At 38.7% G+C, this 18,304-nt stretch overlaps 1 protein-coding gene across 2 annotated transcripts; it reads left to right on the forward strand.

The window, feature by feature from the left end:
• The first annotated feature begins 4,075 nt into the window (after positions 1-4,075).
• LOC139967030 (ubiquitin-conjugating enzyme E2 Z-like) lies at positions 4,076-13,793 on the forward strand. 2 transcript variants are annotated; one of them, XM_071970638.1, is made up of 8 exons: positions 4,076-4,569; positions 5,079-5,267; positions 6,691-6,760; positions 8,024-8,211; positions 9,673-9,784; positions 10,462-10,577; positions 11,473-11,563; positions 13,310-13,793. In XM_071970638.1, the coding sequence occupies exons 2-8, from the start codon at positions 5,080-5,082 to the stop codon at positions 13,448-13,450; spliced, it is 906 nt and encodes a 301-aa protein (XP_071826739.1). In that variant the 5' UTR covers positions 4,076-4,569; position 5,079; the 3' UTR covers positions 13,451-13,793. The 2 variants fall into 2 exon arrangements, with proteins under 2 accessions (XP_071826739.1, XP_071826738.1); XM_071970637.1 differs by lacking the exon at positions 4,076-4,569 and having other exon boundaries at positions 4,581-5,267.
• The last annotated feature ends 4,511 nt before the right edge of the window (positions 13,794-18,304 follow it).

Below are 18,304 nucleotides of genomic sequence, written 5' to 3' on the forward strand. Positions count from 1 at the left end.
TTGCATAGAGTAAAACATACACGCAAAAAAATGGAGTGTTGAATTTGAGCACTTTCCAGGTGTAACCGTTCACCCTACACCTGAAGGGTTACTCTGACCCTGAGTAGGGTTACATAATTCATGTAGCGTGTATTTTTTACACCTGCAGAAAGTGTACTTTCAGTTCGAGCATTCCGATTGGTCGAACCTCCCATCAGCTGGATTCTTAGTGCAAGTTAAGTGTTTAAACCACTGACAACATTTATCGTTACTAAATGTACTATAGTAACCACGGCCATATATACGTGCAAGCCACATAACGTTACGTATTCAGTGTGCGGTAACGAGCTACAATGGCATGGAAAATGACGTTATAGGAGACTGGGGCCTGGAAGAATTGATTGAAACATTCGGAGGTATGTTTTGATATTACGTAAGTGAACGTGAAAAGAACGAGATATGCTTAGAGACCCACGACTAAGTTGGGTAGACGAATGCATTTGAATCGCTTGCGTTACGTAGACCTAACGTTAAAGTCATACGATAAGTTAATATAATAGGCTAGGTGCTGTTTGTCATAGTCAACTCATAATTGTCAACGAATCTGTGTTACCTACATACAAGTAAAATTTAACGGAATTGCCTACGGACGGACGGAGGACTTTTGTCTAGGCCTTTTATGTAACCTAGTGCATTCTATTCCTTTTGGGCGTTAACCGTAACTTCGTATACCCTGCGAGTCACTTTTTTAAGTAGTAGTAGTACTAGTAGGATATACTTACTACTTTTTACTATTTCAAGGCAATGCATTTTTAATAGCATCGGGCATGGGCCTATAGTTACGCTGGTACTATGCTTACTAAGGGATAAACATATTTTCATGTAATGCAATATATAATTACTACTAATTTCCATTTTAGCTTGTAAGTTGTAGCAAGTAGGCCGAAGTTGATGTGGATCGGTGATACTTTTAGACCTAGGCCCAACTATAATTTAGCGATATTATGGAAGTGATCTAGCTGTTATAGTTCATAGCCATCTACACAATCGCATGCAATGGGAGTGAGCATTGTTTCAAGCATTGTTAACATGATGCATTGGTTGTAAAAGTTGCCTACATTGTCTGATGAAAGTTTAATGCAAGTTCCTGTTTTGACAAGGAATCACTATAGGCCATCTGGCTTTCTAGTTTCAAACGTGCTTGAAGAAGACAACCACAACTGATTAAATTGTGTGCCATTTTCTTTAGGAATGTCAATGTTTTGTGAGGGGTACATGTAAATAACTGCTTATGCTCCAAGAGTGTTTTAACACAACTTCATTATGATGGGAATTTCCTTTTCTTTTCTTTGTTACTTAGGTAGCATCAACTTGGAATTCTATTTGCAAAAGATTTTAGAAAGACCTCAGCAATATGTGTTACTTCTTGGAGGAAGCAAAATACATCCTCAGCAGTCATTTGTGATCATCGAGAGACATGCCCTACCCGAGAGGACATTTATGAAGCCATTGATGTTGCTTCAAATCATTCTACGGTGTTAAATCTGAATTATACCAAATTGCAAGTTTCGGTGCCTGGGAATTTTTCCAAAAAGTTGTCAACCAGTTGCCTGGTGGTGTGAAGTGCAACCAGATTCGAGATTTTTATGCTTACCGTGCCAACAAAAAAGACAAAGTAACTGCAGTTTAGCAGTTGTCATAGACAGCACTCCACGTTTCCTCATCTCACGGATCAGAATGTATGTAAAGTTGTTGCTTATTTGGAATTGTCTTTGGGAAGAGTTGTTTCTTTATGTTTAATTTGGAATACCAAAGGTACGAGCCAACAACAAAGACAAAGTAACTGCAGTGTAGCAGTCATCAGAGACAGTAATCTACGTTTTCTCATCCCACGGATCAGCATATATCTAAAGTTGTTGCATATTTGAAATTGACTTTGGGAAGAATTGTTTCTTTGTGTTTAATCCGGAATACCAGAATACATGCGCAAACAATAAAGACCAAGTAACTGAACTGTAGCAATTGAAAATGTTGGCACTTTTGAGTTGACTTCATTCCACAAGACAGTACTTTTTATAGCCTAAATTGTTTATTTTACATTTAATGGGATATAATATATGGACCTCTGGAATAGGAAGGTAGCAGGGTGTTTAATTGCTGAAAATCGCACATTCTGAATTGTTTGTGTTGTCATTGCTTTTTGCTCTCTCTTAAATGTACCTCTCTGCTGTGAGCGATTCAAACATGCATCCATATATTGTTTACCTAATTACTAGGTAATAATTAACCTAAAACCTGTATAAAATATTTACTAAATGGGTGCTATGTAAACTTCTCTGGCAAAATTTTACATAACAGTATTGTATTTGCGTTACATAATAAACATGTAAAACTGTACAAACCAGCAGTTAAGTCATATTTAATTAAATGTTTTAGTGTTCTTATTTCACATGAAAATTAAGTATAAGTTTACTTAACCTGTGTATCACGTTTTTTGAGTGTAAGTGTTATATTTATGGGATTTGGGGTTTGCAATTTCACGTGCAAGTGTCAATTGAACATCAGTAAGGTTTTGGCTATATTCAACACGCAAAAAGTGTAAGAATAGCCAGACATGTGGTGTTACTACAGCGCTCCCATCAACTGAGTAATAAACACCTTTGAAGAGCTAAATTTAGGGGACTGGGTGTGACAATGACACCTGCAAGTGTTGATAAATTCAACACCAGCGAGGTGCTAGATTTTCAACACTCGGAAAGTGTAAAATTAGCAAGGAGGGTGTTGTCCCTGTACGAGCTAGGCTGAAGTGTTTGATATGACACTTATCGATTACTTTTCAACACTTTATTTTTTTGAGTGTATGAGCACAACCAAACCTTTAAAGCTATGCCTAATTATTGACCTAGCTTATAGTAGGCCTGTCTTGCTCCCCCCATCCCTTACCTTTCCCTCTCCCACCTATGAAGAAATCCTGTGCATGTCACCAGACAATTATTGTCAACTTCTCGGTGACGATGTTAGCATGTTATAAAGCTAAGCTATCAATCGTACTTGATGCGCGCTTCCTATAATTATTATACTGCTGAATATGAAAGTTTATATTGTCCATCAGTTAAATTTGGTCAAATTTATTTAAAGTCCAGACATGAGACAATAAACAAGACTACTGGAAAAATTGTAAAAGAGCAATATCTTTGTTTTTCTGATATAATTAACTTAGTAAAAGATCGAACATGTAAAAGAATAATTCAAACCGAAAACAAAATCTGCTGATAATATGATATCATATATGATAATGATGAAACTGGGAAAACATTGCACCAGATCGCATCTAAGGACCTTCAATTGTCCAAAATTTCTCAAAGACCTTTCTTAGACCCCTCCCCCATATCAATCGCAAAATTTGCCCCCCCCCCTTGCAAATTCCTGGCTATGTCGCTGTACTCGTGCAATTTCTAGTGACCGATCTGCTATGTGTTAAAGGAGGCTTTTCTATATTGGTTTTCCATAGATGAAATTTTGTGCAACATTATGGGTAGGTTCTGAAGTGAATTTATTCACGAGAAGGTTGAATTGTCAAATTCTGAACAAATAATGGGCTTAAGAACTTGAAAAATTTGGCTGACGTGTCTTGTGGGCCGCGACGTAGAATCACCTACAAAAGCAATGATCCACAGGATATGGGACGCGGACGAACATGATGTGTGACTGGTAATAATCTGCAAAAGGTTATGTATGGAAAAAAATATATTGGGAAATACTTGGTTCTTCAGGCAAAAGTGCACACCTGGTTGGTCATTTTCAAGCCCGAAAAGTGCCATATCTGGTGATCTGGGGGTTACCAAAACCAGACATTTTCTGGTACGTTGCCCGCCAACCGATGGTGGCGTTCCGCTTAGAAAATCCTGCATACGCGCCTGTTTTAGATTAGTTTCCATAACAACTCCCTGGTTTTCTCTGACGGTAGATTCCGATAGAATTTCTAACACCATAAGCCAACGAGTTATCACAGAGAAGGGAATTTCCCCACCTGCATGCAGCCGGATGGATTACGTCATGTCATGCAGACAGTCGATACCTATTTGTAAAACGGAAACTGATTGATATTTGCTTCTTGATCTTGAATATTCGCATTATGCCATGATATAAAACGGAAACACATTGCCAAATAATTCAAAAGAATATCATATTCTATAATTAAGTATACTTTGTCATTTGTAGAGTGGAAATTCATAAAAATGAATTGGCCTAGGCTTATGCCATCTCGCTTGCACACTCGAACCGATAATGTGGCCTACGTCGCGATCTGTTTTTTCTTCGCCAGTACATGTACAACACTAGCTAAGGTATCGCTCAGTTGATACATACGACGATATGCGACTCATAAATCATCCAGCAAGCTAGTCTCTACTCGACAGTGAAGATAATTATTACATATTGGTTTCATTTTTGCTGTTAACTACTGAAGCTCTCAACTGAAGAGAATATACACCGTGTCACGTTCTGACAACAGGTTCCTTCCGAAGGCCTAACGCTACCAGTACCAGCCTATTACTATAGCCTTCCTATTTCAATAGAACTTATTGTGCTGTAAGTGCGACAATATATACCTAGCCTAAAAGTAGTAGAAGTTAAAATAGGCCATAGCGTATGGGTTTAATGAACGACTAGCCTATTTTGTGTTAGAACTATTATATGAATGAAGAAAGGCCTGACGGGCAACCTTGGCAGTCATTCTCATCGAACATTTACAAAAAACCTTGAACTTATTTGAAAAATTCAAGTATATTCTCAGTCTCTCCTACAAGATGTTCAATGCAATCAATAAATCCTACAATGTAAGTTCAAGATGCCTCATGTAATTTATGATGGATAATGTGACAAATACTAGGTGGGACTTTGTGGCAACTGAATCATGGTGTTGGTGGCATGAACTGACATAAAGTTCTTGTTGTCTAGAAATCACCAAGCAGGTACCTGGGAGCAAATTTGTGGATGATTCCTATAACCAACTTAAAGTTTGTCTGTTCTAAAGTCTTCTAAGAATCATTAATATATTTTTAGATTCATACCTTTGTCTTTTTCATTACATGTTTGAGAATGGCACATGCTAGTACCTCGAAAAGTGTTGGTGGTACCAGCCAAAGTTTTACCACAGGTAACGCAAGCAGCCAACTGTTTGCTACTGCTCTATCTGACCTTCAAACTTTGGCCCCGTGGGATCCTCAAAAAAGTGAAGACTGGAACCAGCAGACAGTTGAAAGAGCTTCATTACTAAGAATTAAAAGGTAAAAGTGTTGTTCATTTTACTTCATCCCCAATTTGCGGTTTTTGGAGCTACAGTATTAACCCATCAGTCTGTCCAATATGGATTGTGCTCAGATTGCTCATATTTCAGATCGCCAGCCTGCTTCACAGGCATTGCACTCGTGCTCATTTACTGATCTTCATCAGTACGATAAGCATTTTACTGCGCTAGTTTTACCTAATCAATGGTTCAAGAAGGATAGCGATCTTGCTAATGTACCCGATTGTCAGCTAAATGAAGCGTTGCACTGCTGCTTTATTTATTTACCCAATCACTGGTTAAAAATAGATGATGCTGTTATATATTTACCTGATCACATCTGTTTGAAAAGCAGTGCTTATTTAACTGACCGATGGTTGAATATACCTAATGTAACACAGATGTAGTCAACCGTCGGAGAGCACGGGTATTGGGACAAAAAAATGATAACAGCCTTATCCTGTCCCTCTTCCCTATTCTCTTGTACATTGGCATAGCCAGAGGGGCAGGGATAAGAGGGGGGCAAAACTTTTACCCACATAAATATTCGGGGACGTAACTAGGATGACTAAGAAAGACATTGGTAATAGAAAAATAAGTATAGATATGATATATATGATCTGGATAGGCTACTGGTTGACTAGCACAGCATGATCTGCTTCTCAAATGGTCTTCCTCATTAGCCATACTGTGCATCAAACGAGATTTGTTCTTACAGATCAACTTTGTTGCAGTCATTTACAAATGCATCTAGTCAATGATCTGTGCATCATATGGCACTGGTTTGTTGCCTTGAAAGGGTGTGAATACTCGCACACAAAGAAACGTCTCATGTCAATAATCTGACCTAGTTTCGACTGAGGTGTAACAGAAGTATTAGACACCACCATCGATCCCAGAAGATACACACACTTGTACCGTCGGTAATTAGACACTAGTGTACAGTCACTACATGCAGCTTCGGCCAATACCCACAACACAGTGTACATAGTAGCGATGGACATCTCAGCAGGGAGTTGTTAAATGGAACTCCCTGATCTCAGGTCCAGATAAAAGATAACAAGGTATGACGTTTCCTTACTGTCTGCATTTTCTAGCAATAAGAAAAAAAATTCACTCGCAAGCAACAAAAAGTTAACTTTTCACAGGGCGGCACCCGGTTTGGGGCAAGTCTTCAATGCCTTTAAGAAAAACACAACGTCTACATTTGGCTTCCTGAGATATGAGATACCTGTGTTATACCTATACGTACAAATATGTATCTGGGACACCTCTCCCTCTTAGAACCCTCCCCCATTGACCCTGCCCCAGAACGGAGGTGCCTGATTCCACAGAATGTCTTTCACATTAGTTTATAACAGTTGTCATTTCTCCCATATGGGTTTTCTCTCTTTATTTTATTGTTTGAATTATTATATTTTCAGGGATATTATGAACATTTATAGTGACCCTCCACCTGGTATGTGTGTTGTCCCTGAGGAGGATATAACAAAGGTAGGCCACAAACTGTAAGCAAAATATATTTTCATCAGCTTTCTGTATTCAGTAGGACTTATTGCAGAACAAGACATTTAAATATGTTTTGCAATTCATCAGTTATAAGAGTGTCATAGCCAAGCTGTCCAAGACTAGTGTAGTTGTCAGCTGGGCAAGGGGTGGGGAGGAATGGTGCAAAAATATGAAGTCATTGATGTAAAGTAACACTAACACTGAAGCAAGTACATAATTTGATTCTGTAAATGTCAAGATCAATTGGCTAGGAAAATTTTTAAAGTTTTTAAACGTTACCAATACATTGGTCTATTTCTGAATTAAAAGGAAAAGCTGTCTGGCCCATTATCTGTTTATTATACAAGTCCATTACTTTGGGTTTCCTGGAAAACCAATGGAGAGCTATTAATACTCTCTCAATAGTGGTTTATCGAAGCGTCTGCACACCCTCTTCGCTCTCGGATGTCTTCCCATTGAATTGCTTGAGAAAACCCAGTATCAGAAGATCTCAGACAGAAGCCAAAGACGTAGGCAAAATTAGACCGCATCGCATACTTAATTTTCTTTTTGTATTTCTGTATTTTGTATTTGTATAACTTGGTAAGCGTCTGCACCCCAAAAGCCTATCATCTAAAGTCTGAGCAGTGAATTTCTTCTACAGTTATTTAAATTTTCATATCAAATTTATTTATTTCTAGTTTCCCAATTTATAATTGATTTATCAATATTTAATTGATGTGAAAGAAATTTGAAAATCTTTCTGGCTAGATATTTTGCAAAATACTTGCTCCACATATCTTGCTTTCCTGTGGACTCAAATCTGTCAGTCAATAGAAGATAGACTTATGGCAGGTAAACTAAACCATGTTGGCTCAAAGTTAAGCTTGTCTGTCCCGTTCTCAGCACTCTAAAGACAAGCTATGACCACTGCAGCAATTATAAGCTAACCTTGAGTCTTTTTGAGGCTAAGCTTAATTCTGTTCTCCCCAATATGTGGATCTGCAGTATATTAACTTTTTTGACAGTGATTTCCAATGTATCTTTTTTGGAATATTCTCATGTTTTGTATGGAATTTACCTTCCTTGTGGTTTAGTAGTCATTTGTATGTTCTATTTTCTTTTGTCAATTTTTACGTTTTCATTTACGCTGTTTATAATTTCATTGCAAGCATGTATTTACCCTTTCTGGGATACAATAAAGTTTCAATTAATCAATCAATCAATGAACCAATCAATCAATCTTTCTCTGATCTCTCCCAATGTAAGGTGCATGCTTTAGTAACAGGACCGTTCGATACTCCATACGAGGGTGGATTTTTTCACTTCATGATTAGGTTTCCACCAGATTACCCTCACAAGCCTCCCCGTGTCAAGTTGCTCACGACAGGTCACAACTCAGTTCGTTTCAATCCAAACTTTTACCACAGCGGAAAAGTCTGTCTTAGCATCTTAGGGTAAGGAAAACTTTCATCTTTGTAACATCATGAAAATAACAGAATTTAAGGCATGATTTACATTGAAGAGTTGCAGTGATATTTTTTTTATCTTCTTATTTATTTAATCAAAATCCCATGTTTTGTTTTGGAGATATTGACAGTTGAAGTTGGCATCTCCCATGCCAACTGAAGCAAATAGATGTGATGTCATTGATGCACACTGAAAAATAAATGTTTCGATTTTCTTTTTTTTCTCATTTCCTACTCCAAATTTGATGTATCCACATTGTACATTTGTCACAGGCCAGTGGTGTAGGAAGGTATTTTTGAGTGGGGGGCTGAAGACTGATGGCTGGCCTGGGGGAGGGGTTTTGGAATTTTTTTGCATTTCCAGGGGGCCTCAGATGCAATTTGGTGCAATATAGCACACTTCAACCCACCCACTCCATTTTGTATATAATTTTGCATTTTCACCTGGCCTTAGATGCAATTTGGTGCTCCAAATGAGATTTTTTTCTCATTTGGAAATGAAAAAGGGGTTTTCCGACTTGCGAAGCGGGGGGCGGAATGATACTTCCGCCCTCCACATTTTTCACTGGGGGGGCTGGCGCACCCCAAGCCCCGCCCGGTTCCTACGCCCTTGTCACAGGCATTCGTATGTCACAAACTGTAAGAAATTTAACAGCCAATATCTCAAAATCGGTACGTCGGCGAGTTTTGCAAGAATGCTTAGATTTTATTCCTCTTTAATATGTCAAATATAATTTTGCTCTGGAGTATTCTTTCTGTGATGTCATAGTGTATGCTTCACAGGCTGAACCTTTATGTTAGTATGATGGTCAGTGCTATTAATGGCTCTTTAATAGCTACATGTACCTATGGGTTCAGTATGCCTCCGACAGGGCAATTGTTAAATGGTAATCTGGTCGTCAGAGAGAACCAAACTTGTGTGCGAACAACTACAATCAGCTTTGGTGGTTGTTTGGGAGATGACTAGTTGCTGACATCAAATTCAGACTGGTTTGTAACAAAATACCCACAAATAGGTAAAATGATAACTTGGTGTGGCCCTAAGCCAATTCCGATACTGAAACAAAACAGAATAGTGTTTTGTCATATGATCCACCCAAATGACCCAAAGCTGGCCTTTCTATTCTACTCATCTCTCTCATAGTGTACATATTGTCCATTCTCTGTTATGGTGCCACATTTTCTTCGACAACCAATGAGCTGTTTGGACAACCAAAAACTTAGACCTGTTTGCCGCTCAAAATCCTGACAAATTTGCCCTTCTCAATAACAGCTTTCTATTGAAAGTTTTTAACTTGTACATATTTCAAACATAAAGAAACTCTCTAGGGCTGTTGTTATCCCCTCTCCCTCTCTCCTCACCTCACCTTGTTGTACAATTGTATATTGCACTGGAGATTGAAACCTATAACTGTGTAAGCAACAATGTTTTCCTTCTTTATCTGACAGAACTTGGCAAGGACCAGCATGGACGCCGGCTCAGTGTCTAGCTAGTGTCCTCATATCCATTCAGTCTCTAATGAATGATAAGCCCTATCACAACGAACCAGGCTTTGAAACGGTAAGATAACCAGTGGCTTAACTATACCTGTGTGGTCGCCCAGGGTCTGCACCTAAGGGGGCAGGGGGGGGATGGTGGTGAAAGGTATGCTAAAACAAGTAACCACTCATGCCAAAAACTGCTAATATTGATATTGTCGCATTCCAGCGGATGGCGATCGCGTGAAGAGAAAATTTGAAAGATTTGTCAAGCAGTTTAACAAAGTATTTACATCTTCCAAACTGATACAGTCCATATGAAAATACATGAAGAACTAAAATTACGCCTTTTACATCAACTGAGGGGGACTGGTAATTAAGACAGGAAGCTATTGACCTTAATATCATGGAAGTAAGAGATAGTATCAGACAGTAAATATTATGTGGACTGCTCAAAGATTATCAGGGAGGTCGTACAGGCCCTCTCCTTTATTCATCTGAATCTGCTTCATAACCCAAATATAATACTGAGACTGAATGGTACGATGTTTAATCTATCATTATTTGAAGAATAAATTACTGCCTTCGCTCTGAATTAACAACCTTGGTACATTCCTTAGTGGCTTGACAACCTCAAATTCAAGTTAAAGTTCTCTTGACATTTTTGCATCAAACATTCTACAGATGTGTTTTAATAATTTGAAGTTTTAAACGATTTCATTCGCAAGGAACCATGATGTATTTTCTGTGTTTTTACAGGAGAAGCATGCAGGAGATTGTGAAAGATACAATGAATGTATCAGACATGAAACGCTTAGAGTAGCCGTTTGCCAGATGATGAATGATCCAAACTCAGCCATGCCTGCCCCGCTCATGTGAGTAGCAACCAGAGATCAAACAGTAGGTGTCTGGTCTGTCACTGGTAAATTTATGCAAAAACCTGCAAGCATTTATTATAACTAGCATCACAGGATGGTAGTAGTGGGTGGGAGGGGGGGGGTAGCAGGCCCTTACCCTCCATATTCAGTGGGTATGAGTGGGTAATGTTTCATTTAGGAACCACCACTATGGATGTCCACCACCTTTTTCAACCACACACGAAAGCAAGAGTATATATTTATAGCACAAGCTTGATTTTTGAGCTACGTTATTTTAGTCCTAATTTAAAGTCTAAATATGACTCCTAATGCACCCTTTGATTTGTGAATTTAAACATTTCTTTTTTCTGGGGAAAGAACAGCAGACCTCATGTAATGGGCCTCCAATGACCCCCTGGGCCTCACCCTAGCCTTTATAAAAATCCATCTGGTCAATGTTTATGCCAGTGCGGGAGAAATCGGCAATGACGATTTTAGAAGTCCCATCACAAAAAAAATTAATAATAATAACAAGTTTTTCTTTAAAAGTCACAAAAATATAAAAATAGCAAAGTCTCAGACAATAAAGCTCCTTTTACATACACTAAAATCTGTTCAATAATGTATTGAAATTATAATCGGCTATCGTTATGTCTTCAATAGCTCATATTGTAATAATCAACTCCATATTACAGGGTGTCAGTTGCCTTCTTGATAAAAAGCCCTTCAAATGTAAAATTAAAAAAAAACATGTAGAAATAACTACTGTTGACATGAGTTGTCACACTGGTAACACTGTAGAACAAAGTTGTCCGTTTTTGAATACATGGTTGGTTTTTGATTTTCATCATTCAATCGTTGTTTACTTCTGTAACTCCTTCCATTCTCTGGTACGTTTGTCGTTTCCTAACAGATCCGCTATGGAGAACATTTTCCCGAAAAATTTTGAGTTTTACATGAGTACAATAAAAGAGAAGACGCACCTAGATGGGCAAGTGATCACGGTGAGTACAAAGATAACCCAAGCAAACCACGGAGAGATGAAATTTAAAGGGGTCTCGTCTTATTTCATGTTGAGATTGCCTCGCAACTATATCACAAGCATTATTTTCATAGAAGTCCAGCAAGCGTGAGGATGATTTATAAAAAATAATATTTTTAATAATTTATTTTATAAAAGCGTAAAATCCACAAAAGTGCTCTAAAATGCTATGTAACTGTAAAAAAAAAATATATGACAGCTAATATGTAGTAAAACTGCAGAATAAAATACAATATAGATGAGTATGAAGAATAAAAAGCATTATAAGAAGATATGCTGGTTATCGTTTGGAAAACCTGTATTCGATTAAGTTGATTGTCGAATAAGATTGAAATATCTACAGGAAGACAAAGGGAATGATTGAGTTCTTTGCTAGGGATTTACTGGTTGTTTGTTGGAACCCCTTGATAGATGAGGTGATCCAACAAGAAATTCAAGCTACTCATCAACCCTTCCAAACCAACCCTGACCAAGAAGTGGTGTAACAGGATCTGCCTCCTTCAGACTATCCAAAATATTAGCAAACTGAAAGTCAAACACATAAGTACTAGGCAAATTTTTGAGGATTTTTCATTGTCCTTTGGACAACCATGTCTCACTCATCCATGGGACCACCTCCAAAGCTACATGGTTCCAATTCATCAAAATGGCAAAATCTGAAAACTGACATTTTGTTGAGATGCATTGAGTTGTCATATTGTCAATAATTTTAAATGTGCAGATTGACGACATGATACAAAATCATTGAAATGTCAAAAATCTGAAAATTGACATTTTGTCAAGATGCATTAAGTCGTCAAAATGTCAGCAATTTGAAAATTGATGTTTTGTCGAGAGGTACTAACTGGTCAAAATGCTGAAAATCAGAAACGTGATGCTTTGTTGAGATGCATCTCGCAAAAAATGTCAATTTTAAGATATTTGTCATTTTGACAAATTGTTGCATCTATTGAAAACGTCAATTGGCATGTCTCCCCTACGTTTCCTTATTTTCCAATATTCTATAAGTACTGTAGGTTATTCACAGTGCACAATGCAGTTGTACATGTAGTATTGGAATCACTTTGTTTTTGCGTAAGCAGAGTCATTGCATATTGTTCATTACAACCGTGAGATGTGATACCTATGATCATATTTCGAGACAAGTAGAGTACAGGAATGTGCCCAGGATTTCCCGAGTGCCGGGTATACTGATCGACATCCTAGGGGAGGGGTCTAAGGGGGGGTAATTTTTTTTCAATTTTTGAAGGTGCTCAGATGCCAAATGGCACTTGTGTAGCTTTTTAAGCACATACACAAGTACTAGTTTTGCTAACAATTTACATTTTTAAATTTTTTTTTAGTGAAATATATTTCGTACCTGGTAAAAGTATTAGTTTGTTTCAAAGAGATTTTACAAGGGACCGATTGAGAGCTGTAAGTAATGTTTCTCGCATGCGTAACTGATGCATTATTAGTCTGTATGATTTTGGCATAGGCTAGGCCCCAATTTATGTTGAATATATTGTTAGGAATGTCAGGATTTTAGATGAAAATAGTGCTGGGTGGGATTCACAATTTTTAAGACAGTGCTGGGCAGTAATTTTTAGTGCTGGGCGGGGCCCCCCAGTGCCGGCTAGCGTGGGCACATCTCTGAGAGTATATAATAAGAGGAATTACAATGGCTTCCACTTACCTTTCTATCGTTCTATCTTTCTTTCTTTTGCAGGATCCCTTTGGGGCAAGAAGAGGCCACTTTAACTATGAAGCTATCAAACAGAAACTTGTGGCCATTCAAGCTAGATTAGCTGAGAAGGGAACAAAAGAGTCAGATAACAGTAGCAGTTTATCAGATATGGAGACAGATTGATGATGTCACATAGTTTGTATCCAATCAGAGATGACTATGGAGGCATTCAGGTGACCTTTGACCCCAAGGCTTCATGGTTCTATCACTCGAGAGAACGCAAAATCATCACATGAGTCTGTCAAGAACCGATGCACTTGTCACTTTGTTCGATTCGTTGTTGTTATAAGTAAAGGGACAACCATTATTGTCCTGTTTTAGGAAAATGGTCCTTTATTCATCTGTACAATTATCACACAGCACTTGTGTCTAAAATGTTTGATCCAGCCATATGGTGTAGCTGTTTAGTTGTATAGTATACTTCACATTTGAGAATGGAAGGAGGATGAGGATCCTGGTTTTCCCTGGAGAGGTAATAAAGCTGAAGCCAGACATATCCACAAGATGGATCAACGACAAGCACAAAACATAACAATTCACTGTGAGGGTTTTGTTCTGTGTGCTCCTCCTATATTACTTCTGTTCCAGTTTATTCGAAAGTGACTAGGTCAAGTAACCAGAGATCGTTGGTCCACACTACAATCTTGATCCCCTTTGCGGTGTCAGGATCGTCCTCCATTAGGAGATCATGATTGCAGTGTCTGATCCTCAGTATGTGAGCATCCACACTACGATCTTGATCCCCCTTGCGGTGTCAGGATCCTCCTCCATAGGGAGATCATAATTGCGGTCTCTGATCCTCAGTATGTGAGCGTCCACACTACGATCTTGATCCCCCTTGTGGTGTCAGGATTCTCCTCCATAGGGAGATCATGATTGCGGTGTCTGATCCTCAGTATGTGAGCGTCCACACTACAATCTTGATCCCCCTTGTGGTGTCAGGATCCTCCTCCATAAGGAGATCATGACTGCGGTGTCTGATCCTCAGTATGTGAGCGTCCACACTACAATCTTGATCCCCCTTGTGGTGTCAGGATCCTCCTCCATAGGGAGATCATGATTGCGGTGTCTGATCCTCAGTATGTGAGCGTCCACACTACGATCTTGATCCCCTTTGCGGTGTCAGGATCGTCCTCCATTAGGAGATCATGATTGCGGTCTCTGATCCTCAGTATGTGAGCGTCCACACTACGATCTTGATCCCCCTTGCGGTGTCAGGATCCTCCTCCATAGGGAGATCATAATTGCGGTCTCTGATCCTCAGTATGTGAGCATCCACACTACGATCTTGATCCCCCTTGTGGTGTCAGGATTCTCCTCCATAGGGAGATCATAATTGCGGTCTCTGATCCTCAGTATGTGAGCATCCACACTACGATCTTGATCCCCCTTGTGGTGTCAGGATTCTCCTCCATAGGGAGATCATGATTGCGGTCTCTGATCCTCAGTATGTGAGCGTCCACACTACAATCTTGATCCCCCTTGTGGTGTCAGGATCCTCCTCCGTAGGGAGATCATGATTGCGGTGTCTGATCCTCAGTATGTGAGCGTCCACACTACAATCTTGATCCCCCTTGTGGTGTCAGGATCCTCCTCCGTAGGGAGATCATGACTGCGGTGTCTGATCCTCAGTATGTGAGCGTCCACACTACAATCTTGATCCCCTTGTGATGTCAGGATCCTCCTCCGTAGGGAGATCATGACTGCGGTGTCTGATCCTCAGTATGTGAGCGTCCACACTACAATCTTGATCCCCTTGTGGTGTCAGGATCCTCCTCCGTAGGGAGATCATGACTGCGGTGTCTGATCCTCAGTATGTGAGCGTCCACACTACAATCTTGATCCCCTTGTGGTGTCAGGATCCTCCTCCGTAGGGAGATCATGACTGCGGTGTCTGATCCTCAGTATGCCATTCCCGGACAGGTGCACACAACTGTTTTGTTTTTACAAGAATACTCTTACTTCCATTTATGCTAGTTTCAGCTAAAGATCGTCCGAAATACGCAAACTGTTGAACACGACAACTGTGTTCCATGATGAGGGACCATAAGGAACGTAGTTGTTACACCAAACACTACACTTTCTCTGCTCCGAAGGAGCTTCTTTGAAGGGGAATGCTTTGCTTTACCGATAGATTTCTTGTTACCGGTAATGCTACTGCACATGCTTACTTGTGTAACAATTTGTAGGTGGCCACTATGTGTAAAATGTGTACAAAAGTAATGCAAGGTATTCACTTCTTAGGTTAGTCATATTACTGTTGGAAAGAGACATTAATGGAATGTATTGATAACAATGTGATGTTTTACAGAATAATTGGTGGTAGGACCCTGTAACGTAAGGTGACCAGACATCCCCGATTTTTGAGGACAGTCCCCGATTACAGTGTGCTGTCCCCGATGACCAAGTGTCCCCGAAAATGTCCCTGATTCATCAAAATGTTCAGGAATTTCGGAAATATCCCACATTATTAGTAAAATAATTGTTTAGTCTAGTGAGCAGTCGCAGAACGGAACAGGTGGGCCAGTGTAAAGTGGAAACACTGTTAAAAAATATGCTAGATCGATCTAGCCTAGCACTCTTTCGACCGTATAATTGGCAACTACGGCGACACGACACTTATAGTGTGAGCATGAGCAACTCACAAGCTCTTAAAGAATCACGTAAAGTTAGTGAATTTCATCTAAAAATAGCTACATTTTTGAAAATAAAATTGATTTAAATAGTGCTACTAAGTATAACCATTTTACATCTTAGCACCTTAGGCACTTGAAAATTTTTCAAAGGGGAGGGGGCCTTAGACCCCTCCCCCATATCAGTCACGCAATAAATGTCCCCGATTCCAGTCAGGAAAATATGGTCACCTTACTGTAACACAGTATCGGCAGAGAACACCTAGAGTTATATGAAGTATCGTAAAGTTTCTAGATTCATAGTGAAAGAGCATCTTCATTATAAATGAGATATCTCATAATTCTGTGACTTTGTGGTGTTGTTCAAAGGACAATAGAGATGAGCTATCAATGGTAGTTTAATGTACTCTATGAAGAGGAATAGTGTATAGTTAATAGTGGATTTAATATTTAAGTTTAAAGAAAGTTATGTTACTTCTAACAATGACAACAGCATCATGTGATGAAGAAAACATTGCTTTCCTTGTTTAGCACCGTTGCTCCACAAACACGAGAACTCTCAACAGTGCATCCAAAATTGAAGGAAAAGTTGCAGTTTGAGTGAAGCACTGAGTTTAGAGTAAATTGAGGGCTAGCCAAAACTTTCAATGCTCTTCAAATTTGATAGCAAGGCAAGTAGATGCTAAACTGAAAAGTAGAGCGTTTGACAAGCCTTGACCGCATTTGCGACCATTTGTGGGATAAGTATAGGCTCACAAAAGTAAGTTATATTGAAATATGCCAGCTGTAGAGATGCTGAAAATGCTAAACTTTGATCCACTGATGAAATAGAATTGTTTCACCTTTGGATAAGATATGATTTAATCCAATTCTATGTTAGCACATATATATATAGAGAGAGAAAAAGATATATATGTGGAGAGAGAGAGAAAGAGATATAAATGTGGAAATTTTTGCACCTTAGAACACAGGATATCGGAACCTTCAAACTGTGAAACATAGAGCTGGGTGTCTATTCTCATGTAGTCCTACTATCTACCCACCTTTATATATATATATATATATATATATATATATATATATATATATATATATATATATATATAGAGAAATATATGTGGAGAGAGAGAAAGAGATATAAATATATATATATTATATATATATATATATATATATATATATATATATATATATATATATATATATATATATATATATATATATAAAGGTGGGTAGATAATAGGACTACATGAGAATAGACACCCAGCTCTATGTTTCACAGTTTGAAGGTTCCGATATCCTGTGTTCTAAGGTGCAAAAATTGAAACAACAGCAAATATTGTTATATACTCCAGTATTCAGTTGTTTCAGCCAATTAACTGTTATAAAGTTTCCATGGTTAACGTATTTATAATCAGAAAACTAGCTACTTATCAAAGAGTAGAAGAGAGATAATTGAATTACATCATGTTTGATTTGAAGGCAAAGAAAATCTATGTGATAGTGATGGTATGTGTGTGTAATGAAACCTTTGCTATATATTCAAACTGTATATGGTTTTAAAACTTCATACTCGATGGTTGGAGCTATCCTAGTGCGTAGAGGAACCCATTTGTGATCTGTTGTGGTTAAAGGTCATTTGGGGTGAACAGATGTCAAAGTCCTAGAAAACTCTTCAAGTAGAGCTTTAGATATTTGCTATTCGGATCCACCTTTGCAAGTGAACAACCATTTTTTCTTTGGGTCATTTGAGGCAAACAGATGTCACAGTATGAAAAAAAAAAACGTGATAACTTGGAAAGTACAATTTGGATGAACTTCAGATGTGATATGCAGATCCATAAAGTAAGTAAGTTCTAGGACTCCATTGTTACCTGTGGAGGTTAAAGGCCATTCATGGCCATAACTTGAACATTTTGTGTGCAATGATTAATTGAAAGCACCTCTTTTAAAACATGGCAAGGAAGCAAGAAGTCTGTTTGGTGTTTGGCTATTTCTTCTCTTTTAGCAATTTAAAGTTACATTTGTCACTATGCAAATGAGCATTAGAGGTGTACATTGTGTTGCAGCACTGACCGAAAAAGTATTGATACAAAAGAATAAATGACTTGTGAGTGAAAAATAAAATCAAGGGCGTAGGAACCGGGGGGGGGGGCTGGGGGGGCACCAGCCCCCCCAGTGAAAAATATGGGGTGGGCAGAAGTATCATTCCGCCCCCCTGCTCAGCAAGTCAGAAAACCCCTTTTTCATTTCCAAATCAGAAAAAATTCTCATTTGGAGCACCAACTTGCATCTAAGGCCAGGTGAAAATGCAAAATTCTTTACAAAATGGAGTGGGTGTTGA

The sequence above is a fragment of the Apostichopus japonicus genome, chromosome 4, assembly GCF_037975245.1.
Source record: "Apostichopus japonicus isolate 1M-3 chromosome 4, ASM3797524v1, whole genome shotgun sequence".
NCBI classification, from domain to species: domain Eukaryota; kingdom Metazoa; phylum Echinodermata; class Holothuroidea; order Aspidochirotida; family Stichopodidae; genus Apostichopus; species Apostichopus japonicus.